The sequence below is a fragment of the Syngnathus leptorhynchus genome, chromosome 18 (assembly GCF_054491065.1).
Source record: "Syngnathus leptorhynchus isolate UIUO chromosome 18, UIUO_Slep, whole genome shotgun sequence".
NCBI lineage: Eukaryota > Metazoa > Chordata > Actinopteri > Syngnathiformes > Syngnathidae > Syngnathus > Syngnathus leptorhynchus.
In genome coordinates, this window is record NC_141212.1 from 1,430,783 (window position 1) to 1,457,160 (window position 26,378).

At 48.1% G+C, this 26,378-nt stretch overlaps 3 protein-coding genes and 2 long non-coding RNA genes across 20 annotated transcripts; 3 read left to right on the top strand and 2 right to left on the bottom strand.

Annotated features, from left to right (window-relative positions):
• Positions 1 to 117: 117 nt before the first annotated feature.
• On the bottom strand, positions 118 to 7,262 carry lpin1b (lipin 1b). 3 transcript variants are annotated; one of them, XM_085938360.1, is made up of 18 exons: positions 7,118 to 7,262; positions 5,025 to 5,228; positions 4,864 to 4,959; positions 3,985 to 4,277; positions 3,683 to 3,769; positions 3,380 to 3,503; positions 3,146 to 3,311; positions 2,981 to 3,074; positions 2,670 to 2,918; positions 2,527 to 2,596; positions 2,108 to 2,194; positions 1,775 to 1,975; positions 1,558 to 1,706; positions 1,397 to 1,483; positions 1,169 to 1,321; positions 979 to 1,093; positions 801 to 904; positions 118 to 737 (listed from the first exon to the last, which is right to left on the bottom strand). In XM_085938360.1, the coding sequence occupies exons 1-18, from the start codon at positions 7,190 to 7,192 to the stop codon at positions 548 to 550; spliced, it is 2,544 nt and encodes an 847-aa protein (XP_085794486.1). In that variant the 5' UTR covers positions 7,193 to 7,262; the 3' UTR covers positions 118 to 547. The 3 variants fall into 3 exon arrangements, with proteins under 3 accessions (XP_085794486.1, XP_085794485.1, XP_085794484.1); XM_085938359.1 differs by lacking the exon at positions 7,118 to 7,262 and adding an exon at positions 5,360 to 5,422 and having other exon boundaries at positions 804 to 904; XM_085938358.1 differs by lacking the exon at positions 7,118 to 7,262 and adding an exon at positions 5,360 to 5,422.
• Positions 7,263 to 9,205: 1,943 nt separating this feature from the next.
• LOC147042205 (uncharacterized) lies at positions 9,206 to 11,412 on the top strand. 6 transcript variants are annotated; one of them, XR_015069054.1, is made up of 12 exons: positions 9,206 to 9,352; positions 9,409 to 9,548; positions 9,638 to 9,663; positions 9,754 to 10,004; positions 10,078 to 10,142; positions 10,222 to 10,310; positions 10,385 to 10,456; positions 10,554 to 10,626; positions 10,691 to 10,795; positions 10,879 to 10,993; positions 11,052 to 11,154; positions 11,231 to 11,412. It is a non-coding gene; the product is annotated as an uncharacterized LOC147042205 (long non-coding RNA). The 6 variants fall into 6 exon arrangements; XR_015069052.1 differs by having other exon boundaries at positions 10,879 to 10,981; XR_015069050.1 differs by having other exon boundaries at positions 9,754 to 9,893; positions 9,955 to 10,004; positions 10,879 to 11,154.
• LOC147042206 (uncharacterized) lies at positions 9,889 to 13,326 on the bottom strand. 2 transcript variants are annotated; one of them, XR_015069056.1, is made up of 5 exons: positions 13,254 to 13,326; positions 12,969 to 13,018; positions 11,212 to 11,391; positions 10,899 to 10,986; positions 9,889 to 10,792 (listed from the first exon to the last, which is right to left on the bottom strand). It is a non-coding gene; the product is annotated as an uncharacterized LOC147042206 (long non-coding RNA). The 2 variants fall into 2 exon arrangements; XR_015069055.1 differs by having other exon boundaries at positions 12,969 to 13,320.
• Positions 13,327 to 14,749: 1,423 nt separating this feature from the next.
• Positions 14,750 to 18,687, top strand: gpatch2 (G patch domain containing 2). Of its 7 annotated transcripts, none has more exons than XM_085937801.1 (10): positions 14,750 to 14,989; positions 15,748 to 15,991; positions 16,057 to 16,610; positions 16,752 to 16,816; positions 16,898 to 17,089; positions 17,156 to 17,255; positions 17,330 to 17,425; positions 17,521 to 17,585; positions 17,648 to 17,736; positions 17,815 to 18,687. In XM_085937801.1, exons 1-10 carry the CDS (start codon positions 14,940 to 14,942, stop codon positions 18,103 to 18,105), a joined length of 1,746 nt encoding a protein of 581 aa, XP_085793927.1. In that variant the 5' UTR covers positions 14,750 to 14,939; the 3' UTR covers positions 18,106 to 18,687. The 7 variants fall into 7 exon arrangements, with proteins under 7 accessions (XP_085793927.1, XP_085793931.1, XP_085793929.1 ...); XM_085937805.1 differs by having other exon boundaries at positions 17,330 to 17,369; XM_085937803.1 differs by having other exon boundaries at positions 17,342 to 17,425.
• A 2,325-nt stretch (positions 18,688 to 21,012) lies between these two features.
• On the top strand, positions 21,013 to 26,330 carry LOC147042208 (estrogen-related receptor gamma-like). Of its 2 annotated transcripts, XM_085937809.1 has the most exons (8): positions 21,013 to 21,158; positions 22,895 to 23,098; positions 23,167 to 23,321; positions 23,394 to 23,510; positions 24,605 to 24,706; positions 24,775 to 24,948; positions 25,264 to 25,533; positions 25,609 to 26,330. In XM_085937809.1, the coding sequence occupies exons 1-8, from the start codon at positions 21,103 to 21,105 to the stop codon at positions 25,851 to 25,853; spliced, it is 1,323 nt and encodes a 440-aa protein (XP_085793935.1). In that variant the 5' UTR covers positions 21,013 to 21,102; the 3' UTR covers positions 25,854 to 26,330. The 2 variants fall into 2 exon arrangements, with proteins under 2 accessions (XP_085793935.1, XP_085793934.1); XM_085937808.1 differs by lacking the exon at positions 21,013 to 21,158 and having other exon boundaries at positions 22,796 to 23,098.
• The last annotated feature ends 48 nt before the right edge of the window (positions 26,331 to 26,378 follow it).

Genomic DNA, 26,378 nt, shown 5'->3' on the forward strand with positions numbered 1-26,378 from the left:
GGCCACTAGAGGGCAGTATAATTCAGCCATCCATTCATTCTCAATACTGAATGCTGTTATGACAGCCTATGGCATCTTTAATATTTTCCCCACTCATGACAAAAAGAAATTCTACAAGAGCATTTATTTGACCTTAACAGTGAATGTGGAAGATATCACACAAAATTCCAGCTCTTTCATAGAAAGAATAGGAGGTATTTTCAACCATAATGCGCCATCAAAAGCGAGACAGAGAAACCTTTGGTTTGTTGCCATGCATCCCAGCCTGAGAAATGCTGTCAAATTCCCTTTGTAACTTTTTTTCCCCACATGACTTTAGATTGCAGTTATAGACAGATGATTTGCATCAAAACCAAAATAACAAAAGGAAATTTGTGCAGTAAATTGCATTTGGATGGACTAACTCGTCACGCGTGTACGAAAATAAAGGTATATATTTGGCACCAAGTTGAGCTCCTCTACCAAAAATATAAAGGCTCCCTCCAAATTAATAAGCTGCCCTGAATAAATGATTCAGTCACAAAGTGCATTTGAATGCATCACGCTGCTAAAAGGAGTCGGCTGCCGGGGCGGGGACGGGCGTCCGAGGGGGTGTGGTTCCCTGGCGGGCCACCTGGGGGAGCTGCTCCCTCCAGTAGGTGAAGTGGCTGTAGGTGTCCGAGCAGGGGAAGTCCGAGGACGAGGCTCGGGCCTTGAGGGGGAACACGTGGTCCACCACCTCCCCCAGACGGACGTACCTGCAACACGGTCACTTCAAGTTAGGCTCACGTTCCAAAATAGTCACCGTGACGTGGACTCACGACGAGATGTTGGTCTTGGCGTGTTCCTGCACCAGCTCCCCTTTGGGGTTCACCGTGAAAATCCGCTTCAGCGGCACCCCGACTTCTTTGTAGGAAAACACGTCCTGTCGATCCAAATGGGTGACCAAAGGTTAGCAAGATGGCGGCCATCTTGGATCCTTTGTTTGTGTGTGTTTACCGTGGGCCGGTTGCCGAAGGCTGCGTAGAAAGGTTGCGTGTTGGGGTAAAAGAGGTTCCTGATATCGGTCAGACATTCCACCTTGAACTTCTCCGGCTTCTTCTCGATCACTTCCCTGGTTAGGCGGGCAGGTATGGGAACCGCTTAGAGCGTTTCTTGCTTAGCAGTAGCGCGCCATGACGTCACTCACCTGTGCAGAGCTGAGAAAAGGCTGCTGGGGCTGAGCAAGACGGGCCCCACGGGCAGCATGGTGCCCCTCTCGTTGACCCAGTGCAGGTAGCCCCGCGTCATGTCGGCCATGCCGATAGCTCGGGCCGAGCAGTACAGGATCTTGTAGCCGTTCCTGATGTGAGGCGGGACGACGGTTTGAGCGCCGCTACCGCCCAAACCGAGCCGAGCGTCGACGAGATTGGCTTACTGGCTGACTTTATGGTAGAGCTGCGCGATGCCCTGGTGAGTCCAGTCCTTCCCCAAGGTGGGCAGGATGTGGCCCAGCGTGTCCGACCTGCAAGCCAAACATGGATCGGGGCCTCAAAATGGCCATTGAGGATAAAAATGCGAGGGATGACGCGCACACACCTCGTGATGGTCCCGTCTATGTCTGAAATGATGATCTTGTCATCCCAGTTCCAGAGGTAGATGGTTCCCTGGCAACGACACGTGCCCTGGTATTGAGTGGTGACGCTGAACACCGCCTCGTTGGCCCCGTCACGCAGCTGCAGCGACATCTGCCAAAAGATGCTTTTAGAAAATGCCGTGGAGCAGGAGAGCCAGGGACAAAGTCGAAGCTCCTCACCAGCTGCTCGGAGGTGAGTCTGAGCGTCTTCTTGTACGACACTGTTCCCGCGACCGTCCCGGCCTCCGACTGGATCGTGGCCGAGCTCTGCCTGGCCACCCGGTGGTCTTCGTCGCTGGACGATGACTCCTCTTTACGCCGGCCCGTGGCCGACGGCCCGAGTTGATCCGAGCCGGCGGCGCTGCGTTCCGAGATGGAGTCCTAGCAAAAGGGAGACGCTGTAAAAAAAGAACTTCAAGTCGTTGTGGGTGTCTTCATCTATACTATACTGCCCTCCAGTGGCCCAAAAAAAAAGGACGTTAGAATTTTTTAGCGCGGACATTTCAATTGTACCGATTTGCTGTTGCGGCCTCTCCAGGAGAACCACCACCTCCCTCCTTTCTTGGGCATTTTCTCCTTCATGATGTTTTCCACGGCAGCCTGGAGCGGATCGCGGGAAACACAAAACACCAGGGAGGGGAAAAAAAAAAAAAATAATCAACTTAAGACAACAGAAGCAGACCTTAAAAAAAAAAACAAATCATCATGCAGGGGTGATGATGATGATGATGATGAAGTTACAGAGCTGAAGCCCAGCAGATCAGCTGCACGGCACAGAAGCGATTGCAGGGAGGAGTAAATAATAGACACGCATTTTGTCTAATGGATGAAAGCGGGATGGAAATGAACGAGGAGGAAGGACACGACGAAGAGTTGACATAAGAGAACCCGAGAGAGCGCGTGTGTGTGTGTGCGTGTGTGTGATGTCCGACCTTTGGCAGCGGCTTGTGGAAGGCCTGCATGGCCAGCATGATGGGAGCAGCGCTGCTCCAATTATAGTATCTGAAAGCGCAGTCCACTTCATTAGGTACGCCCGCGAAGCTTCTCGCCATGCGATACGAAAGCCCAAACTTACTTGGAGTCGATTTTCACCACCAGGTTGGGGTCGTCGATGACGGACGGGTTCTGAACAAACTGCTGGTACGAGATGATCTTGGCGTGGAACTCTTCTGATCCGATCTCCTTGTTGTCGTTCAGGCCGCCGCACAGCGAGATGGCGATGGAGGGCAGGTCGCCGTCCACGCCGCTGTCGCCCCCGGAGCTCAGCGACTGCGGGGAGTGGCTGCGGAGACCCGGCTCCTCGCCGCTCCTCGGCGCCGCGCCGCTGTGGCGAGACGCCAGATGATGCCGCGTTTGACGAATCGGGTCCGAGCGAGCCGGCTGTACCTCTTTGGGAAATACAAGGCGGCCACTTCCGGCTCCAGCTGCGTGAGGTCATCCAGGTAAACTCCATCGGCGCCCAGGTGACGGCTTCGTTTGTCTACGGAAATGCACGCAAGATTCTGAGCCCCTTTCAAGCAATAGCCGGATGCCGTTTGGGTCAAACCGAACCTTTTTTCTTGGACGGGGAGTCGTTCTTTCCCGCCGGCTGGCCCGTCGCGTCCTCCGCGTCCGACGGGCCGACGGTTCGTATCGCACAGAAGCGAGCGCTCTCCGATAGCGGGATGGGCACGGGAGCGATCGGCGGCGGCTCGGCTTTCGTCAGGAGGAAGGATGGCTGGGAGGTCGGGGGGTCGCGTTACGTTGGGAAGGGCGCTGAAGGACAAAGTTAAAAACGCAGCTTACGGTGGCGGCCTGCGGCAGCTCCCCCCACGCCCAGTGCATGGCCGAATCCTGATTGCCCGCGTCGGACGGCTTCGTCATGATCTCGGAGTCGCTTTTGGGGGATGCGGGACGGGAGTTCCTGGGGCTGGAAAAAAGATTGTTACAAGAAAATAATAATAATATAACGATAATACATTTAAATGAGAAAATATCAAGAAAAATACTTTTAAAATAAGATGAAAAATAATATCAAAAAAATAATAGACATAAATATAATAATAAAATAATCATATGTAGTTTTTGAATGGTGAGCGAAGAAGGCACCTCTGGAGGGGGCTCCAGTCGCCGTCCGAGTGAGCGTAGACGGACGCTTGTTTTGAAAGAGCCGCTGCCGCTTCTCGAGGAGGAGGCCTGAAACGCAATGACTCATTCAGTCAAAATAAATTGGATTATTTGGGGTCATCTCAGCCTTCTATAAAAAAAAAAAAAAAAAAAGGAGGTCAAGTTATACACTCTTCAGTCCCGTCCAAGTTTAGATCCGAACCCGATCTCGCACATATCCAATGACGTGACCTACATGATGCGGCTTTGTTTCTGCAAACGTGTTTGACTTTCTTCTCGCTTACCTGTTACTCTCCATTTCCTCATCAGAGCTGATATCCATGGTGAACATGTCCTCGTCCTCCGAGTAGTCGTCGCCGCTCTCCTCCTTCTTCAGGCTGTCTGTCCGAGCTTTCCTCCTCCTCTTCCTTCGCTTTTTTATCGTCATGGTGGCCGCCGTGCCTGTCTCTCCGCTGCTCCCCGCGCAGCCCAAGGTCTGCACGGGACTTCCCGGGCTCTTCCCCATCAGCGAGGAGCTCATCAGAACCAGCCCGTCTGACGGGATGGGAGAGGTGGCCAAGTAGGCGGGAACCACTTCCTATTGAGGTGAACATTGATAAGCAAAAAAAAAAAAAAAATATGGCTTTTGGAGTGATTAGCAAACATGTCTCTTCTTTTCCTGGTGTTTCCAAGTATAAACTGAACTATAAAAAGCAGCCAGAGAAAAAAAACGGTTTGATTACACTTGGCTCCAGGAAAGTAGAACACTTTCCAGGAGCTTCTACTGTAGCTCCAAAAGAGTAAGTCAGGGCGAAGGAATACCATGTCGTGCTCTGCGTAGTAGTCGCCACGTTTTGTATGTAAACAACTCGGAGTGGTTGGGGGGAAGAAAAAAAAACCCAACTCTTTTCCTTTTCTGGAAATCTGACACTCGTCTGGTTGGGGAAAAATAATACCGCCTTCGTTTCTTTTCGAAATTTATGGCCCAAGCATTCCTTGAATATAGCTTAAATGCTTTCTGGGAAACCAAGGATCGCTTTCCAGCTATAAAAGGAAAAAAAAATTCCTGGCGGTCGGCCCAAGTGTGCACACACAGCCTGACCTATATTCCTCAAAGCGTGTCAAATATTTGCCGTGTTTACATTTCAAATCAGTTTTCCTTTCAATTCTCTTTTTGTGCAGACCTGATTATTTTCCATTTCCTGGACAAAGAAGGCCTCTCCGTTGTCTCCGAGCTTCATATGTAGATCCACTGGCTCTCCGTTAATCTCGATGTCCACCTGTAAAATATATTCATGTGTTGTTTTTTGTTTTTTTTCCTCAAGTTTTGCATATATTCGCTGACCACTTTCTCTCGCGAACGCAGGACGCCCATCTTGCCGAAGCGGACGTGAAAGGGCGAGCAGTGCAGCGAGCCGTCGGGGCGCCGCACCACGATGACGTCGATGCAGCCCGACAGCGTGGCCGGGTTCAGGCCTCGGTACAGCTCCTTGACCTGCACGAACACCTGACCCGCCAACTGGCCCACGTAGTTCATGGTCTGACGAGTCTGATGGAGACAAGCGGGTGAGACTGTTCAAAAAGCCAACTCTGTCATGTATTCTCCGAAATGGGAAGAGGATGTTAAATAGCCACAAACGCACTTTTGAATGGTGTTGCGCAAGAAGAGCCGTGACTCACCAGCTGAGTTGACAACATGTCAGTCTCAACACGCCCCAATGTTTGCTGTAAATTGAAAAGAGTTCCTCTCCAGACGCTGGCTATTTTTAAAATTTCCTTTCAGATCTTTTTTTCTGAGAGTAGCAGACGTTAGAAGGAATTAACGCCAGCAGCGTCCCCCCCCTTCCCTATCTCCTCCACTTTCTCTTGAGGCCCAAAATGGGAATGTCTGAGAAGAGGAAATGTCTGATGGCCATGAACGACCCCCAGGTCTCATACTAGTGTGCCGTCCTATGCACACACACAACATGCATTTGATGGATGCCCTCATCTTACTCGTTACTAAGCAAAAACTGAAAGCTGACTGTCTTCTACGATGTAATGTTTTGCGCTATGGTGCCCAGATGTGAACTCCTGCACACTTTTGTCAGACAGTATGCTGAAGACATGAAAATGCAAACTTACCTTCTGAGTCCTTTGAGGAAAAACCAAGCAGTTCCTCAGCGCAGCATTAGAAAGTAGCCACTTGCCCTTCCAACGCAATTCCTTATCTCATGTAAAGCGAGAGGAAACGTAAGATGTCTAAATGGAGCAGTCATTCCTCCGAACAGCTGACGCATCGCTCGGTCTCGCTGGCGCGTGCTATGCACAAGGCCCCGCCCACCGGCCAATCAGCGTCGAGCTTTTTACGTTGCTAAACTCACCGGTGAAAGTGCCACCGCGGTGACAAATCTTTTTCTGAAGCGATAGGTTTGATACGTTGATCGATTTGCAGGTAGATAATTGGTTCATTCATAAGGGGAATTCACTTCATTGACCAAAAAAAATACTTGAAAAAAATTAAACAAGCATAGAGCTGGTGGAAAGGCTGTCACTTGCATGAGCAAATAAAAGTTAAAAGCAAAAGAATCATGAAAAGGAATTTAATTAATTACTTTTAGTAGAATTGTAAATGAAACAATTAAACCAAATGTGATCAAATTAACTGTGGCTGACCAGATGACGTCACATGAACGAGCTGATGCTGAGGCGATCCTCTTAGCCAATCACAAGCCACATTTCTTGTTTGCGGTTTTTCGTGTGAAATGCCTCCGGCTCTCGTTCCTCCTTCTCATCCATAGCCGCTCCTTTGAGCATAAACATGCCCTGTAAATATTTCCTCATATAAAGAACTGTGCTTCAGTGGAATTTTGAGGTCTGTGTCCTCAAGTCCCTCCCCTCCCTACATGTGAAAATGGATTCCTAGTAATACATAAATCCTCTGAGGACACACGAGACTGACCGCTTTTCTTAGTCACAGTTTCAAGGAACAAGATGCATTGCCAGAGTCCAGTCATGTGACTTAAGTCTGGCCTCATTCAAAACCCTCATGTTGTCGAAATTCACTGTTTACAAAAAACCAAAGCCAAAACTTGACTCATGTCCATTTTTTTTTTGCTGGCACTGCATTTCCTTTCATGCAAATGTGTTATCACGTGAGCCCGTTGACCCTGGCGCTGGAGTTCTCGCCCTTTCTGCTGACTCAACTTTCTCACTGTAGCATGTAAAAATCTCTTTTACAGCTTGGGCAGATTTGGAGGCCTCTGATTGGGTCAGGCTCTTCAGATGTGACACCAATATTATATCAACGTAATGTGACCAGAAAGGGAAACACTGCATAACTGTCATGCAAAATGAGTTTTCTTATTGATTGCCTTGTGGATAAATAGCGGCAGGTCCTTAATGAATGTAAGTCAAGTCATATGGCTGCATTGGCATCTTCCAACATGCTCTTATTACCCAGCTCCATGTTCTGTCAGTGGCATCATGTTCCACTGCCTCTTCCAGCTCTTCGCCCTCTTCTGCCGATGTCATGATTCCATAGTACGTGTCCACAAATGTATACAAGTCCCCCGAGTCCCATCCAGTGATCCTCACTCTGTAGTGGCCTCAATGAGTCTGACCAGAACTGCAAGTGCAACTGACTAAATTTACCTGGGGCCTTCAAGTTGAAGAAACTTGAGACCGGGCCCCCCTGTTTAATAAACCGGACCCGCTGACTTCTTTGGCATTTCGGAAGAGGGCACTTTGCTTGGACAGCTTCTCGGAATGTTTGTTTTGCAGATGGTGGAGACCTTGCTGGACTCTTGTTCTGTCTTTTTGGGGACAGCTGTTGTTGACGGCAGGCGCAATGTCATTGACGTCCAAGATGAGATCAGATTACCGCGGCCTGAGACTCAAGACATCCGCGGTGCCCGTTGTGATTACTGTTACGATCAAGCCACGATTTAACCGCTAACCTTTTGGTATGTTGCGCTTGACTGGCCTGACGGCAGCTTTTTCTCCAGAGGTGAGCAACACTTACATCTAGTGGTTAAACCGGGTTATTACACGCAAGGGTGTAAGGTCTTTATTTATTTTTTTATGCTTCCTATAAATGTTTAAACTTATTCATGATTCCAGATTAATATTATAACTAAAATAAATAAACTAACAATTTGATAGAAAAATGTATTTGAGTGGAAAGACATTCCGACTTTCCCAGGGTACGTGAAGAATCCTTACCTATGGTTGCGTTCAGTGGTCTCGAAAGATGTGCATTCCAGTTCTTTTAAGTGACGTGAATCTTTAGAATCAGTTCACTCAAAAGATTCGTTCAAACGAATCGTTCAACGAATCGTCCCCCTCCACCCCACATACGCACTGATCCGTTTTTTTTGTGTTTTGTTGTTTTTTTTTACAAATGTTGGCATAAGGTTTTTTTCAACCTTTTATTCAAACACATTCGGTATATTAGCACCATCAACTTCAATCCAACAAATACAAAATTAAAACATCAATGTCGGCATAATGTGTGTCGGCATTGAGTACACCGTTGATATTTTTTTTAAAGTACACTACCCAAACAAAAGGAATATTGATTTGCTGGCAAAATGGCAAAATGGTTTTTAACTTGACCCGGTGATCGGGAGAACATGGTTCGGGCCCCACACGAGGCCGACTTTTAGCTTAAGATTGCATAGTGTATGGTTCTACTTCGGTTCTCCCGCACATAAGTCAAAAGCTTTGAGTACTACACCATTCAGTGTTCTGTCAATCAACGGTAATGAGCATTTTTCATTGACACAAGTTTGAATAGTGGGAGACTCGAATTCTCCCGCGCATAAGGTAAAAGCTTTGAGCACTACACCACTGAATGTTCTGTCTAGATTTGGTAATTTAGCACGAGCAAATGTACATTTTAAAGTACACTACCCAAAAAAATAAGTCGAATTTCGCCGGCAAAATGGCATAATGGATTTTAACTTTACCCGGTGTTCGGGAGACCATGGTTCGAGCCCCACATGAAGCAGACTCTGAGCTAAAGTTTGAATAGTATGAGACTCGAACTCGGTTCTCCGGAACATAAGGCAAAAGCTTTAGGTACTACACCACTGAGTATTCTAAGTTATGAAGGTGATTTAGTAAATTTATCGATTTCGTGTAACATATACTATGAATACAGAAAAAAACTTGGAAAATTTCAACGTCAAAATGGTTGAGTGGTTTAGGTCTTGGGTTGGTGTCCAGCAGCCTCGGGTTCGAGACTCGTCTATGCAGCTTTTGCAAATTAAATGGAGTGACACATAAGATTCGAACCCGCCTCTCCCAAACTCAAGGGAAAAGCTATAACCATTCGACCATTCAAGATCTTAAACTAGACGTCAAGTGTTTGTAATTGAAGGTTACTCTGAACCTTTCCTGAAGATCGCTTCATAATTTCGGAGAATATAAATAATTCAATGTGCAGTGACAAGCGGACAATGGTCGAAGGGATAACGCCATTGACTTTGATGATTGCAGCGCTGGTTCGAGACCAGGGACCGCCAAAACATAACGAAGTTTTTTTTTTTTTTTCCCCCTTCTGATGACGTCATCACTAAAAGACTATAAAAGGCGTCACGAACGCGACGGCGCTCATTCTTTCCTCTGACAGCGAGCGGACGCCACGCTGCTCTGGTCCACCTGCTGCACGACAGCGTTGGAAGTCACAAGGTAAGTGTTCAACGTTTGTTAACCTTTTCAAACTAACTGCTTTTGCTCTCTTTCAGCGTCAACTTGCACTTTGGGCGTGTGAGCGTGCTTCCATCTTGCAAGCTAAAAAGTTTGCAGAAGCTAGCGTTAGCAGTCAGCGTCTTCAACGACCACCAAAACGCATTCGTTTGGCGTGCAACCAAACAATTGACGGTGGGTAAGTACAGCTACATTTTGCAAACTCAAGCACGCACGCACGCACCGTGTGGAAAGAGCACTAACGCCATTTTTTGCTCAAACATTTAGCAACGTCTGGACGACAGCGCCGGAAGGTAAGTAGACAAAGCAACGTTTGCATAAATCCACCAGAGAATGAATGACTCCAATATTTTTGGTGCTAATTTTCTGCTTTCTGTCTGCAGGTGCCAATCGTTAAAACTACCCCGGCATGGCCGACCGACTTTCTGTGAGTTTTCAAGTCAATCGACTGCTTCTAATTGTCTTATCCTTTCTGTCCACAGGCCTGCATCTGGAACAGAGGGAGCAGATTGACTGCAAAATGGTAAAAGTAGTTTTATTAGCAAGGCATCTTATCAAACATTTGTTCTTTTTCTTGTCTGCAGAGTCCAAGATGGCTGCCTTGCAGTCCTATGGCTCCATGAGACACTTGCAGGTAGGTCTACTCTTGCTCAACCCAATTTGCATGTAAGGCTGCAGAATGGTTGTCACGTTACCTTGTCTTTCAGACCAGCAAGCTGTGGTTGGAGAGACATCCAGCCGTCCGTCCGGAGCTGCCCTCCATTCCTCACTGGTGAAGCACGCACGCACGCGTCCTAATGTTTGACACGTGTCAAACATTTAAGCTTGTCCTTCCCCCTTTTGTCCACCAGGTGGTGCCAAAGGACCAGGTTTCTGCAGCATGGCTCTACAAGGTTTTGAACCTGTGGAATCATCAACCTCTTGTCTGACGTGCTGACGGGTAACAATTTACTACAAACTTGGCATTGTTTAAAAGCACTCAGCTGCTTTTTTTATGCCTCTCTATTCTTGCAGAGCAGTTTCCAGTAAGGATGCAGTTGGAAAATCTGCCACCTGCTGGCCAAAGCCTTTGAAAACTATACCGAGGTTCCTCAAGGCTCCCTCCATTTTCAGAATTGACGTTCAAATGGAATGTACTAAATGGCAGCTTGATGGCTCTCTCCCTCATTTGTGTTGTGTGCAGGTGTCCACCCTGGAGAGTCTTGACAACATTTCAGGAACTGCAACAGCGACCGACCGTCCGCTTCCAGTCTACAGTTAAAAAAGAAAAGCAGTCAACTTAAATAGAGTTGTTGTGACAATGTTCCTTTTTCTTTCCAGGCAGAGGTGGCAAATCCTGGTCCACAAAGTGAAAAGCCTGCCAGTTTGTCTTCAGCCTCTGAGCTCGTTCACCTGGATCTGTGCTGCCTTAAGAGCCCTCTGCTGGTAAGAGAAGGAAAGTAAATGACATTTTAGCCAACGTTTCAAAATTTGAATGACTGTTTTTTTGTTTTGTTTTTTGTCTGAAGTGTGAAGCACCATCAAGTACCTGCTCATAGCGGAAGCTGAGGACCAGTGCAAAGCCGCAGACCAGAAGCACTTTGGTTTCATTGTTCCTTACTCAGCTCTAAGGCAATCTGAGAAGTGAGGCACTTTAAATGTTATCTTTATTCCAATAATCTTTTCTCCAATTTTCTGACAGGTATCAAGGAAAAAATCAGCTTCCTAATCATGCCGCAAGGAAAAAATCTGCTTCCTAGTCATCCAGCTCACAACCCCTGGTGTAATGAACTACTTGCGCACTGGTATGTTACATGCCAAACCATTTTCTGCACAAAACATTGACTTTACGCTTTACTTACCAATCTCTTTTTGTCTTAGGTCCAGGCATGGAGTAAAACCCGTCCCTCTGGCCGACCACTTGACCACTCGTCTCTCTGGCCGACCACTTGACCACTCGTCCCTCTGGCCGACCACTTCACCACTGGGCAACTAACAGACTGCCATCCAACTTGTTACTTTGTTTTGATTGAACGATTACTCTGCAAAAGAAATAAAGCTTTATTACAAATGACAAAACCTTCAACTCTTCATTTTCAAACCTCACAAAATCCTTTCTTTCCAATTAAAAAAAAAATTTTTTTTCCCTGCCCCAAAAATTTCTGGATTTTTTTTATGAATTTTTTTTTTTTTTTTTTCTGGCGACATTTTTTGAGAAAGGGGGCGGATCAAAACTGGTATACTGCTTCATGATTGGTTGAGAGCTCTAAAACTGGGCGGAGCAATGAGAATGAAAGGCTGTGATTGGTCGAAAAGTGGGTGTGGATATGCAAATGAGGTGCTATGTGATTGGTCCGATTGCGAGTGGGCGTGGTCTCATTAAAATGGAGCAATCTGATTGGTCAGATGTGCAAAATGGAGTATTTTGATTGGCTGGCCAAAAGTGGGCGTGGTTATGCAAATTCATGGAGAGACGTGATTGGCCAGGCTGAATTTGGGTGGAGGTAGGAGGCGGGCAAAGTGGCACTTAGGTTTTGGAAGGCTCTTTTCAGCTTTGAGTTGAGTGTTTGCCTTCAGCCACTGAACAGAGCCAAGTGTTTGACTGCTTCTCTCTGTCTTCACATGAGTCAAGCAGTCACTTTGACTCATGTGGAGACAGAGAGAAGCAGCAAAGACTTGGCTCTGTTGCAGTAACACTCACCTCAAGGCTGCTGAAAACATAGAAGTGGACAGACACTTAGGTTTTCAGACAGTACTACAGTGCCAATGCAGTGACCAGCAAGCATGAAAGACTTCAAATGAGCACATTTGCTCATAAATCACAAAGACTCGCATTCCACTTGAACAATTTATTGAGTAGAAAAGCAGTTTGAAAAAGCCTGCAAAGAAGCAGCTTAAGTGCTTGATGAGCTCGCGATGTCACTTACTTCTCGTGGCAGGCACGAGGGGAAAGGTGAGCACATGCAAACAGTGCAAACATCTCTCACTGGGACAAAACCTAAGTGCCAGCCAGGTACTACACAGTACCACCACCACCACCACCACACACTTTTGGACAAGTTTTTCCATGACACTGACGCAAACCAAGTTAGTTAAATAGATGTTTCTGACTAACTTGGTTTGCATCAATGTCATGAAAAAACACATCCAGACGAGTGTGATGATGATATTGTGCAGTAGCTGGCACTTAGGTTTTGTGAGAGATGTCAGCTGCTTGCATGTGCTCACCTTCTCCCTGGTGTGCCATGACAAGATGACTTCAACTCCTCAAGCACATAACACTCCCAACTAACTAACAACATTTTTTTCTTCTGTTTTAGATTGAAGTCATCATTTTAGAAGAACAAAGTGGTACACCTTCACTTTTCATGTGTGCCAACTATGATCAGAAATAGACTTTTTAAGTTCAAATGCATTTTTTCAAAACTATACTTCTTACATTGACATGTAACTTGAACCATTGTAGAGCAATTATTTTGCTTTATTTCACTGTGGCCCAAATAATCATCAGGACATGATTCATTTGGAAAATGACCAATTCAAATGTCCTTTGATAACATATATGACACGCCCTTCTACATTTAAGATTAGAAGGCAAACAAAATGGGGAGGTACCTACCTTTGGAGATATGCAGATAGACGACCAGCAGCCGACGTGGAGCCTCCAGTCTTCAAGTTTGGACATGGAAAAACAACGTTCAAGTCAAACGCTGATTGATTGACAGCCAAGTGAGTGCTACTTGTGGCTGTGCTAGCTATCGCTCCACCTCTTGTCTGACGAGAGCCAGCGAGTTTACACTGACCTAACGACTAACAAATCTTCTCCTTTTATGTCATTGTTTACATGTACGCATTTACATACATACAGCAAATCCAGAGCTTGGAAAAAGTTGACATGACTCACTCGAAAGCCCAAATGGTAACAACCTGAAGAGCTAGCTAGCTGCTCGCTGAAGGTGAAGTGTACGGTAGCCGAGAATGCTCAATTTAAGTCACACAAAAGCAAGCGCGTCTTTGGCAACGTGCACAAAAGACACTCCCACATCATGCAGACGACACTCGATTCAAGAGTTTTTATTCGCCAAACACGGAATTTGACTTCGGTGCATCACAGCCTCTGTTCAACACTCAGGACATGTGAAAATGACAAATATTCTCATACACTAATTCGGATCATGAAGTAAACACGCATAAAAGATGCTCAAAAACTCGTCAAAAAGACCAGCCTTGTAAAAAAAATAAATCATATTTTGTCATCTCGGCTGAGTTTCGTACAAATTTATGACCGAGTTGTAATGATATGAGCAAACGGAGATCTGCTCATCATTGTAACATGTACCTCCCTCCGGACAGCACACGGCGCTGGGTGGGATGGAGGATGGAGAAAAAGAAGATGACGAGGGAGACATCAAACGATGAATAAAAAAACACCAGACAAGTTTGAACATCAATGTTTATTAAAACAATCATAATAAAAGTACATTTCAAACCAGCAATCTAATGTGAAATTGCAGCAGATATATTGGATAACAATATTTAGACGTGTATACACGTTATTATAAAACTACTGCAAGTGTTATCAAATCAAGATGACCCAAAGAGAAGCATAAGTCCCACGGAACCCCAGCGGGTCGTAAAAAAATTACAAAGTGTCATTCGGAAGGGGAAATTCAACAAAAAATAAAAAAATGCACTAAATGCCAAACCCCATTCATTTACAACGGCGTGTCCGCCAGACGGCGACATTTCCCCAATCTCCCCGCTGCTGCTACTCACTGTCCCTCACTGATCCGTTCGTTCTCGCGATGAACTGGAAACAAGTTTGAGCATCAATGTTTATTAAAACAATCATAATAAAAGTAAATTTCAAACCAGCAATATAATGTGAAATTGCAGCAGATATATTGGATAATAATATTTAGATGTGTATATGCATACACGTTATTATAAAACTACTGTAAGTGTTATCAAATCAAGATGACCCAAAAGAGAAGCATAAGTCCCACGGAACCCCAGCGGGTCGTAAAAAAATTACAAAGTGTCATTCGGAAGGGGAAATTAAACAAAAAATAAAAAAAATGCACTAAATGCCAAACCCCATTCATTTACAACGGCGTGTCCGCCAGACGGCGACATTTCCCCAATCTCCCCGCTGCTGCTACTCACTCGTTCCCTCACTGATCCGTTCGTTCTCGCGATGAACTGGAAATGCAAAACACTCACTCACTCACTCGTTCACTCACAGATCCGTTCAGTTGGTGAACGGGAAATGCAATTCACGACTCGTTCGTTAACAGGAAGTTACGTCATTTTCTTCTTCGTTTTGGTTTACGGCGTGGTGGCACCAGCTTCAATGCGCATGACTGACACCTACTGGTTGAATTCATATGAACTGAAAAAAAGAACGAATCACTGATTCGTACACTCTCGTTCACTGAAAACATTCGTTCTTTTGAACGAATCGTTCACTGATGAGCCAACACTAGTTGTCTCTGCTCCTGTACTCGCTTTTGTGTCAGGATGGTGCTTGTGATGAGTAAATGTATTTTCGTCATTTCTGGTTAAAAGTGCACGGCATTCGGTGGCTTTGATGTTCCGCGCGGCTAACCGAAAAAGCATCAGCAAAGCGGGGAACGGCTGGTAGGTCGTCATTTTATTGGGAGGACGGAACAAAAAGAAAAAAAGAAAAGAGATTGTGGTCTGACGCTGAAAGCAGCAGCCGGCTAAGGTCGGCTACAGCTAGCCGTGCTATCCCATTAGCATCGTAACTTCGTCCTCGTCGTGTGTCTTTTGTTTTTTGTGAAAAATAGAAAAAAAAGCTCAACAACTAATGAACGTAAGTGACATGCAATTAAAGCTTAGTTGCGTTTCTGAATGACTGTCAAGAGGTAAGTGAGCAACTAGTAAGTGTTGTTAGCATCTGAAGCTAATAATAAATCAAGCTAGTTTTTATGGCTGCAAAAACAAAACAAGAGGTAGCATTATAAACAGTTATTGTCCTAGGTATGTTAAACTGTCGTCTTAGTGACAGTTCTTGGCTAAATGACATTTTTTTAAGATAACTGGATTTATGAAGCCAACTCTAGTAGTAGCAGCGTTGTTGAGATTTAATCTCATCAATTTCGTAAATGACTGTTGTGACAGTCGGCTTCCCTAAATGGTACAGTTGTTTCTGGGTCTTTCAGCGACTGGCCGCTTGACAATGGCCTTGTTCGATCGCTATTTGTTGTCAAAACCTCGAGTACTTCTGCAAGTAACAGCCTCATTTAGTGGAAATGCTGATTGATTGTTGTCACAGATGGTAGTAACTGGTCCAGTTAGCTTGCCGGGTAACTCCATTGTTGTCTCAAACCTTTGCCCATATCCTTTTTATTGCATTAACTTCATCTTCCTCTCAGGCACTTTCGCCGGACGATGGACGAGCTGGTCCATGATCTGGTGTCAGCCTTGGAGGAGAGCTCGGAGCAGGCGGCGCGCGGCGGCTTTGGCGACGGCGGGGACCACGCCGTGACGGTGGGCTGCCTGCTGAAGAGACAGGCCAGGAAGCGCAGGGGCCGCAAAAGGCGCTCCGACAACCCGCACCCGCCCTGGGAGACGGCGCACCTGAGCGAGGGCTCCGAGTCCAGCGCAGAAGAACACAAGGTGAGTCCGCAACATTGACCGCTAGAGATGAAATGAATGCACACGCTGACATTTCTTTGTGGCAGGACTACCGCACCAGCACAGGAGCCGTATCCGGCACCAACAACCACGCTCGCGACAACAGCGACTCGGACGAGCAGCTGGGGCCCAAACGCCGCACCCCGCAGATGTCTGACGCCGGCAGGAGCAAGCGGCCCCTGTGGCCGGACGATCTGGGCGTCCTGGGCTCCGCCGAGGGAACCCGCAGCCTCAGGCGGCGGCGCAAGGTCAAGCGCATGGCCGTGGACCCCCCCGGAGAGCCGGAGCCCCCCTCCGCCGTGATGCCGGCCCCTCCGTCCATTCCCAAGGCTCGCGCGGCGACCGCCGGACCCCGCCGGCTGAGCCCCGGCGAAGGCCGGGCGGCCATGGAGATCTGCGGGAGCGGCTCGCTGCTGGCGGTGGGAGGGAAGAACCGGATGAAGAAGAGGAAGCTGGCCCCTCACAGGTCAGGAGCGGAGGCTGCCGACGAAGGGGTGGTGGTGGAAAGCGAGGAGCTCGTCTCGTGTGTGCTGGAAGGATCCAAGGACAAGATGGAGCTGGACGAGCACAAGGGCTCCGATGAGGAGATGAGCGACAGGTGGTTAGTGTTTGGACTTTAGTTTCTTTCAGTCCGGGTCAGGATGACCATCTTGCACTATATAAAGACATGCAAAATCAAATGACAAATGATTGAAATGCAGTTGTCCTTTCATTGGTGTTATGTCCTCCTCCCGTGCTTTAGTGAAACCAGCAGCGTGAGCAACAGCAGCGATGGCGGCCTCTACACCAACGATGAAGGACGCCAAGGTACGCTTTGTGTTCCAAGTACACATTGTGGCTTTCCGCTACATTAGCATCCACAAAATAACGCGTTCTGTCGGCCGCCAGGTGACGACGAGCAAAGCGACTGGTTCTGCGAGGGCGAAGCCAGCTTGGGCAGCGGCGGCGCGTGCGGGGTAGCCGGCGTCATCCCCTGGTGGGAGCGGGACGGCTGCTCGGAGGAGCTGGACTTGAACGACCCAGTCTTCAACAACATCCTCGCGGGCTCCTTTCCCATCATGACCTCCGAGGCCAGGACAGGTAACAGCTTTTTTGGGGGGGGCGAGGTTAACATTGTTGGACTCAGCAGTGCTGTATCTCCATCAGGGTTCCAGGCCCGGCTCAGCCGACTCCACCACGGGCACCAGAGGCCCTGCGGCGATGTTCTGCAGGGCGAAAGCGCTCAGGACTTTAGCGACGCTCACGAGTGAGTCACTTTCCTTTTCCAAACGCGGGATTGATTTGATGATGTCACGTGGGCTAACGTGTGGCCTTCAACAGGCCGTGGTTCAGCTCCAGTCCCAGGAGGGAACACGCACAGGTGAGTCTCGAGGGCGCTCCACTTCACTCTCCTTTATACTCCACAAAAAAAAGCAGGTTTGCTTTGGCCGCCTTCGTTCCATGAATTAATCCTGCATGGTAAAAAAAAAAAAAGTTTGACATTGCTTAAGCTTGTCCTCCCACCGCTTCAGTTACACTGGGACCCTCGGACGGAGCGAGGCCATCGCAGGAGCTGCTCGGTCAAAACGGCCAACAGGTGAGGACGTCTTAGCCGGTTGCCGGTCCGCTTTTGCTGAACGCTCGCGTTGGCTTCGCCAGGCAGACCAGCGGGCACCTGGGCTCGCTGTGCATGGGGGATGTCAAGCGCAGGCGGAAGGCGGCCCCCCTCGGTTCCACCGGGCCCTCAGGTACGCGCCTCACCTCTGATTTTCCATTTCATTGGCGGCCGCTGTTTTCTAACGTCTCCCCTCGGCTTTTGGTTTCAGCGGCGGTGGGCGAAAACGCGCCGCCCATTCCCGACAGCAACCTGGGCAACCGCATGTTGCAGAGCATGGGATGGATCCCCGGCGTGGGCCTGGGCGCCGACGGGCGGGGAATCACCGAGCCCGTCCGGGCCCTGCAGAGACCCAAAGGCGCGGGCTTGGGCTTCAACTGACCGCCGAGCCGTCGGCCCACCTCAAAGCCGCGGGGCAAAGAAGGAGACAGATTTCCCATATTGGGGAGACGCAAAAGACTCGAAGCCGAGACTGAATTCCACCTCGGAGGACATTTTATGACCTTTTCTGCCTCATCAAAGAAGGCGCCAGAAAAATGAGCCACTGATCAACTTGGACCGCGCAGGTCAGTGACCTGTCAGAGATTTCCAGGTGTGTCATGAAGCGAACTCAAACTGTACGGATGGATGCCCGTCATGCTGTCAAGTCTTCATCTTGGGCGGGTAAAAAAAATCATCTGCCCGATTGTTTTGCTCATGAATGTGAAGTCTATTATCCCTTTGGCATAAATTCAAAATATTGCTTTTGTTAGAACGGTTTTAATGCTTGTTGACGTTTCAACCATTTTACTGTTCCAGTGTATATGTTTGGAAATTGGCTTAGCGTAAAGTTCAAGAAAAAGATGATTTTAAGCCAAGTTTTAAATGAGGATGTGTATTAAATGAGGATGTGTATTAGATTCCAAGTGAAATCACGAGAACTTGTAAGAATTGTATTCATGTTTTATTTTGTTTTGACTTTTTGTCTTTGTCTTGATTGCAAATCCTTCCAAAGTGTGAGCGACTGTATTATGATCCTGAAGATGTTCATTTGTCCAGGAGACACGCGTCCAATAAAATGACGTGACACCAACATGAAAAATAATTATTGGATCAAATCCTTGTTTGCCATCTGCAGCTAGCTAGCTAGCTCGCTACTATAAAGCAGAGATTATTATCCAAGGTCACGAGCCACAAACAAAACACAAATACAGGACAGTTGAGTCTTGCCCTCCTCCCATCCTCCTCCCATCATCTCATCTGACTTTGCCGCTCTCTGGTCCGTCCGTGGCGACCAGAACGGTCTGGTCTCGGAAGAAAATGGGAGTGTTCCGTCTCATGCCTTCTCCCCGACGCACTTTCACACTTTGAGGAGTCCCCAGTGAACCAAGCGAGCAGGCGGGTGGGTGAACTCAAACGCTGTGCAAGGAAGGTGTGTGTGTGTGTGTTTCTGCAGCATCGCTGAGCCACACAGCCCCCGGCGGCGAGGAGAGCGGAGTATTTGTCCTTGAGATTGACTGACTGACTGCAGACGTGGAGCAAGCAGGGCGTCCTGAAAGAGAAGCAAGGAAGAAGGTGCCAGCATCTTCTTTCAATGTTGACTTTTTTCCATGCTTGTGTCTGATTAGAAACTGGTGGAAGGTTGGATCACCAGCGTGAAGATTGGACAACCCAGGTGATGTAGGCGAGGTTTCCAGGTAAGGTCTGTGTTGTTTTTTTTTGGGGAGGGGGGCATGATGTGTTTGCTAACAAAGTCAGGAAAAGCCCACATGAACCGACACAGCGTGATAAAAGTGTTCCGTTTTGATTGACAGGCTGTAAACTCACCAAAGTTCTTCTCATTTTTACAATGGACCTCACGAGAGCGTGCAGGTGGAGCTGACTTTTTTTTGTTTTGTTTGTTTATTACCGACCTGCTGGCAGGCAGCCGGCGATAAACAAACCACCTGTGGGCAAGGAAATTAAAATTTTCATATCCCAGGCTGTGGTGTGTGCGCGCTATCATCATGGTCGATGTGTGTGAGGAAAAAAAAAAAAAAAAAAAGCAGGTGTAGTCTGGGTGAATTGCATCACAATATGGCGGCGGCTTTGTAAAGAATATTGCAAGAAATCCAACGTAAGCTTCACGTCTGCCACTTGCATCAGGTCCGACCAGTTCCGCATTCTTCCACAGGAGGGCAGCAAAAGCAAGCAGCTCAATTGCCCCACAGGCCTTCTTTATTTTCACCAACCTTCCTTCTTCAGGCCATCTAATGTGACAAATGTGCATTTTTGTGACCTTTGACCCGTCCTTGAATATCCTAATGAATAAAACAACAGTGATTCAATTCCAAACAGTTCTTTGTTGGCCAATCTATTTGATTCTCTTGAATCTATTTTGAATCAACTCACTGTAACTAATGGGCCCGACGTTCTTTATTAGGCCGTGGTTTTATTTTTACTCCGTCTGTCGCGCTCCTACGTTCCCCCGCCTGTGCGTTTGCGTGCATTTGCCCCGGCAGTATACCGAGACAATGATGTTTGCACACACTGTCAAGACTCTTTGCTTCAGTCTTGCTAATTGACGGATGGCTGCGAGTCAGAACCAAACCTAAGTAGATTACACTTACTCCATCGGCATCCTGATGCTCCTCTTTGTGTACCTCTGTGTGTGTGTTGATATCATCAACACACACACACACACACACGGGTTGTGTGATTCACTTGCATTTTTACCAGAAACGCCGGGCATCTCAGCGAGGGGGAGTAGTCCTCCCCCGCTACATCACGTTTGATAAAGTGATGGTTTTGCAGGAACTGCTGTAAGCCACAGCTCACATCCAGACACTCGCATGTTATTTGATGCCCCGCCTCCTTTCCGTATCAAATCGGTGAATTGTTTTGAGAACTCCTCGCCGTTTTCCTAGAGACATCAGGACAGCACAGCAGGCTTGAAGTGAATTAGAGCCAGTGTGATACTTTGAGCTAATCAGCTGCGGCCGTGTGCCAAAGTGACGCCGGTCATCATCCACACGCCAAGTGACAGACGCTCTAAATCCCAATTGGCATACACACAAGAGAAAAAACAGGTGAGATTATCTTTTTGAAATATGACTCTGTATAATCATTCATTAATCGGCTCACGGTCCAAAAACTTCAAAATGAGTGGAGAGTTGCTTCATCACAGATTTTCCCTCAGTTCTAATCTAAAGTTCACCGGCACTAACGGATTAGTTAGTTATTCTTTCTGTTCTAACTATTTGTGAAAGGCTCCTCATGTGATGTCATCCATCACATGATGACTTCCTCGTACTGCCTCTTATTTGACTTGATCCGGCTGCCATTGGCCCAGCCCGGAACCAATGGTGCTCCGGCTGGGCGTCTGACGGAGGGGAGGGGTGGTGGGGCTTTCAAAAGCTTCGGTCGGACCTTGACGAGGGCCGTCTTTGCCCACAAGGAGCCGTCAGATTGCCTGATGACCACTGCTGCATAGCAAAGATTTTTTTTTCTGCTCCCCCAGATTATGCTGGCATAATCCCACATGGATTTAGTTGACCTCTACCTCCCCGAGTGCTTCACCTACCACCCTGGCGCACAGTGAGTACGCACCATCAAGATATTTTTCTTAAAATAAGTGGAAAACAATGTAAAAAATCCCTGGACCTCGTATAGAGCCTTGTGGAACACCAGCATTATTTATCTGAAGTTTGTGATGAAGTCAAGTTTGCCAGGCTATGAAGATACTTCTTGAATTTAGTGTTAGGCTGTTTTTTTTTCTTTGTCCCAGGGTGGAATTGTGTTTCTGTACCGATGCGCAGGTTTGTTTGCGATGGTAATAGTTGCAGTGGTTACAGTTACGCAGCCGGCTTGTTTGTTGCTAGTGATGGTAAATGACGAGAACCAGTTTGGTGGGAAACGACTTCCACACAAGGGGGCTCTCATTAGCAGAGCTCATATTTATTTTTATTTCTGGACAGCATCTCTCTTTTTTTTTTTTTTTAAGTGAGCAATTGTTCAGATGATAAAAATAGATTACATGTCAATCCAAATGTTGTGACAGGCTTTCCTCCTCATTTTGGCTACGGAAAAAAAAGAAGTGTGCTAACTTTGATTGATGCCGGCCTGCCTTTTGATGGCTTTTTATGGTGATGATCACATGATCTCCTCATGCCATTTCATTAGCCCAGCTAAATTGTTCTGCTTTCTAATGGCGAGTGGGTGTATATGGCCGCACGTATATGTCACTCGGTGCCTGACAAGCCAATCGAGACGCCTGTGATGGATCGCCAAGGTTACCACGAGTCCTTTTAGAGAGCCTCGTGCTGTATTGTTTTTTTTTTATAGTCTCAAAGTGGATTGGAAAAGAATGACCGATGGAATAATGCCGGAAAGAAATGCACCCTATTCCAACTTGAGCGTGAGCACGCTTGGTGTTGCTAAATGTTAAACAATGACACAACTTGGACTTTAAAGTTAAATACAGCTGAACTCTACTTCAAAAAATACTATTACATCTGATAAGTAAAAATAAATCACTATAGTGGATTTTTGAAAAAGGCAAACGGAGTCTAAGGGTCGTTCTACCTTGTTTAAAATGTCTTACTTTGAATTTATTTGTATTTCATTGAGTGTTTCTCTCGCTATCCACTAGAGGGAGCTAGTTATCTTGCACTTTGAGAATCACTACTATTGAAAATTGCACATTTTTCTGCTCAGAATTCTGCACATAACAAATGTGTGTGTGTTTGCGGTTTTGTGGAGGCGTTAGTAGCGCGTGGCCGCAGTTTACTGAGGCAACGCTTAAAAGCGACCAGAGGCCTTTGCCAAGCAAATGAGTTGTGGCTCATGCCACTGGCATTTTCATGGCAGGAAGCCGATTGACGTGTGTGTGCGTGCGTGCATGTGTGTGCGTGTGCACATCTATATGTGAGTGACAGACAGCAGAGGAGTTTTTCTTTTTTTTCCCAAGTGGGCCTGACGACAAACAGTTGCATGCTGAAATGTGTCAGGGTGTTTATGAAGACACATGCTTTTTTTTTTTAACTGTGGCTGGCACGCACACGTACTTCAACGTACTCCCGATCAGTTTATATTTTTACTTCCACTCGTGTATTTGCCTAAATTTGCTTGGGCATTTCCCCTCGTTGAAAGCAAAGCAGTCTGGTGGTTTGCCGCCTGCGTTTGCATAATGCGGCCAATCACAAACTGCCGCTCGGATGGATGGATGGATGGATGGATGGATGAATGCGTGAATGAATGCTACGGTGGAACCTCAATTGTCGTGATGAATCCAGTCCAGAAGGTCAGCAGTGGCCTTGTTTGTCGTCCCGCAGAGAGCTGAACAGGATGTCGGCGAGGGGTCCGGACCCGGCGTGCCCCCCCTTCGTCAAGCGCGAGCCCCCCAGCCCCGGCAGCTCGCAGGGTGACGCCAGCCCGGCCCGGCCCAGCCCCGGCGCCTCGTCCTCGTCCACCAACTCCAGCTTGGACAAGGGCCACGCCAAAGATCTGGGATCCGCCCATGGCCGAGAGCCAATCAGGTGCCTTTCTTTGCTTTGCAATCTAATGACATGGATTTATTCATTTCCATTTGTCTGTTTGGTGCAAGGTTGGCGGAAGACGAGGCCCTGGTCAAATGCCAATTCCTGCTGGGCTCGGCGGCCAAGCGCGCGTGTCTGGTGTGTGGCGACGTGGCTTCGGGCTACCACTACGGCGTGGCCTCCTGCGAGGCCTGCAAGGCTTTCTTCAAGAGGACCATCCAGGGTGAGCCACGCCACGCCATGCCTTCTTCTGACAATTGAAACGCAACTCAACCGTGCTGTCCTTGCGACTCAGGCAGCATCGAGTACAGCTGCCCGGGCTCCAACCAATGTGAAATCACCAAGCGTAGAAGGAAGTCGTGCCAGGCGTGTCGCTTTGTCAAGTGTCTGGCCGTGGGCATGCTGAGGGAAGGTGAGCTCCCAAATGCACCGAGCTCGCTCCCGTCCTATTAGTATTTTTCCGTTACAAGCTTTGGGTGACGTGTTGTACATAGCGCTGCACGTGTGTGTGCGTACCAGTGGTCAGGTGCTCGCGCATGTGCGTGCTGACATATTGTTGTCCCGATTTAGAAGTGACGCCAAAAGGAAAACATTGGTGGCGTCCTACTGCAGCCACGACTCCTTTTCTTCTTTGTCTGACTTTGTTGAATGACTCAGCCTGAGCTGACATTTCTACATGCGTGCATGCCTCCATTATGCTTTTTTTTTTTAATAAGGCTCCGCGCATCACCCCGGCACCCTCACCACTCTTGTAAATACCTCCAGATGCCCCACGGGATTCCCGTCGTTGCGTGAAAGGCGAGTGTGACTCGTAACGCCCTCCGCCCCAGGAGAGGGCGCAATAAAGGGCCAGAGAGCTGTAATTGGGCCACACTCAGTCTCACTCCTAAAAAAAAAAAGAAATAAAGGACAACACAAAATCTGCTGGCTTCTTCTCGGAGTGCCGTGTCAAATTAAAGATCCCGGCGAGTGAATTTGGAGATTTGCTCCTCTGCGACGTGGGAATGTGCCGACAGGAAGCCAGGCCAGAAATAGTTTGTGTGGAGAACAAACAAGCGTAAACGCACTCTGGCATCTCTTCATCTATTTCGGGGACACTTTCATCACTGCTTTCGAGGGTCTGTGTGTGTGTGTGGGGGGCGTGTCCGGCGGCACGACCCAGTTGACCCGTTCTGTTCCCGTGGCGCCGGAAAGCTGGCCACGGTCCCCTCACCCCCATCGCTACGTGTCTACATGACAAACAATCACACGCTTCTCCCATTTAGCGTAGCGACCCTAAAAATACAAAAACTCTTTCAGACTGGGAAAGACTTAGAGTCATGTGACCTCTGGACCGGCACCTGCCAAGTGACCGGGCTAATCCACACTTAGTATTTGCTTCCCCTGCCGTGACATCCGGGAAAGGTCAAAGGGCAGCGAATCCATTTCTTTAATTCCTTCCTCACCCTCTTCACGTTTTTGTGTCCGCCTTGTCCACCTATTAAAAGGTTTTCCATATTATCGTAGGTGTGCGTCTGGATCGCGTTCGAGGCGGCCGGCAAAAGTACAAGCGGCGAGTGGACGCTGACGACGGAACCTGCTCTTATGGCCAGCTGCACAAGAAAACCTGTAAGTTGGGTCCATTCCCCCAAAAAATGGAAGATTCATTTGTCGCTGATGTTTGGCCGACGTTCCAGCAAGCGACACCACCAACCAAGTGGTGTCGCTGCTCCTGCTGGCCGAACCCGACGCCATTTTGGCCATGGCCGACCCGACGGAGCCCGACAGCGACATCAAGGCGCTGACCACGCTGTGCGACCTGGCCGACCGCGAGCTGGTGGTCAACATCGGCTGGGCCAAACACATCCCAGGTAGGCCCAAGAGCCCACTGTCTTCTGACAGACCTTTGTAGGCCCAATGATACATAGATGAGACATAGCAAATAATAATCCCAATTCAAAAGTCAGCGTCATGCCGTTCGGGGCCAAGTGACGGTCCCGCACGATGCGACCGCCGAAGGCTCGGTTTGAGCCATCTGAGTCCTCGGCCCTCGGGGGAGGTGACAGTGTCTGTGCGACGTTGACGCTGATGGAGGCCGAGTGAAGCCCCGCGCTGGCTTTGGGCCGTGACGACGATGATGCAGCCCAAGCTTTGCTGCCATGTGACCCCGTGTGACCTCCCGCCAGGCTTCCCGTCGCTGTCGCTGGCCGACCAGATGAGCCTCCTGCAGAGCGGCTGGATGGAGATCCTGATCCTGCGCGTGGTTTTCCGCTCGCTGGCGCTACACGAGCGGCTGGCGTACGCCGACGACTACGTGATGGACCGGGACCGCTCCAAAATGGCCGGCCTGCTGGACCTGAACAACGCCATCCTGCAGCTGGTCAAGAAATACAAAAGCATCCGGCTGGATAGGGAAGAGTTTGTGCTCCTCAAGGCCATCGCGTTGGTCAACTCAGGTAGTCCAATGAAGGACTTGCATGGTCTAGTGAAGCAGTAAAGGTTGATGTTCTCTTTTTGTCCTCCGCCCACAGACTCGGTGCATGTGGAAGACTCGGAGGCGGTCCAGCACCTCCAGGACGTCCTGCAGGGGGCTTTGCAGGACTACGAGGCGGGCCAGCACGCGCAGGAGCCTCGGCGGGCCGGCAAGCTGATCATGAGCCTCCCCCTGCTGCGTCAGACGGCCGCTCGAGCCGTGCAGCACTTCTGTGGCGTCAAGCGGGACGGCCGCGTGCCCATGCACAAACTCTTACTGGAGCTGCTAGAGGCCAAAGCCTGAACCCTCAAGCTGCAAATGTTGGTTGAGGACTTTCTAAGGTTGTTTGAAACATATATACAAATATTTAAAAAAAAATCTTCCATAACTTTAATGACTTATAAAGCTCTGTGGAATTTATTGAGACCATCATGTCCATCATTTGCAAATCTTGCTGGCTTTTATTTATTTTTTTAAACATATCCGACAAGAAAACATTCTTTACATTTTCATTGAACCCGTTTTTGTGTGTGTGTGTGTGATTTCCCTCTAAATTCCTGCATAGCTTCAAAACACCAACTGTCTTCTGTGGTGGACGTCAATGTGTTATCCCCTTGTAGCCATTGTAGGCAGCTGACGTTGCTATGTGTGGAGATTGTTTGCAAATATTCTGTTGTACAAGGAAAGCCTACTAGTGTGCTCACCACTGAATTTGGGGCATTAAGTCTTCATCAAATGCTCTACATTACTCTAACTGTACTATATTTGTGTGTGTGTGTGGGGGGGGGGGGCGTTGCATGTACGTCAAATCGATATTAAAAATAGAAA

Bases quoted from the DNA above. Each gene is read 5' to 3' on its own strand.
- lpin1b (XM_085938360.1), bottom strand. From the start codon at position 7,192: ATGACATCGGCAGAAGAGGGCGAAGAGCTGGAAGAGGCAGTGGAACAT. The intron at 5,229-7,117 runs GTAATAAGAGCA...TGTCTCCATCAG, and splicing joins CTGACAGAACATGGAGCTGG to ACTCGTCAGACCATGAACTA. The intron at 4,960-5,024 runs GTCAGCGAATAT...TATATTTTACAG, and splicing joins TGCGTTCGCGAGAGAAAGTG to GTGGACATCGAGATTAACGG.
- gpatch2 (XM_085937801.1), top strand. From the start codon at position 14,940: ATGTTCCGCGCGGCTAACCGAAAAAGCATCAGCAAAGCGGGGAACGGC. The intron at 15,992-16,056 runs GTGAGTCCGCAA...TCTTTGTGGCAG, and splicing joins CCAGCGCAGAAGAACACAAG to GACTACCGCACCAGCACAGG. The intron at 17,586-17,647 runs GTGAGGACGTCT...TGGCTTCGCCAG, and splicing joins TCGGTCAAAACGGCCAACAG to GCAGACCAGCGGGCACCTGG.
- LOC147042208 (XM_085937808.1), top strand. From the start codon at position 22,818: ATGCTACGGTGGAACCTCAATTGTCGTGATGAATCCAGTCCAGAAGGT. The intron at 23,099-23,166 runs GTGCCTTTCTTT...GTTTGGTGCAAG, and splicing joins CATGGCCGAGAGCCAATCAG to GTTGGCGGAAGACGAGGCCC. The intron at 24,707-24,774 runs GTAAGTTGGGTC...CCGACGTTCCAG, and splicing joins CCAGCTGCACAAGAAAACCT to CAAGCGACACCACCAACCAA.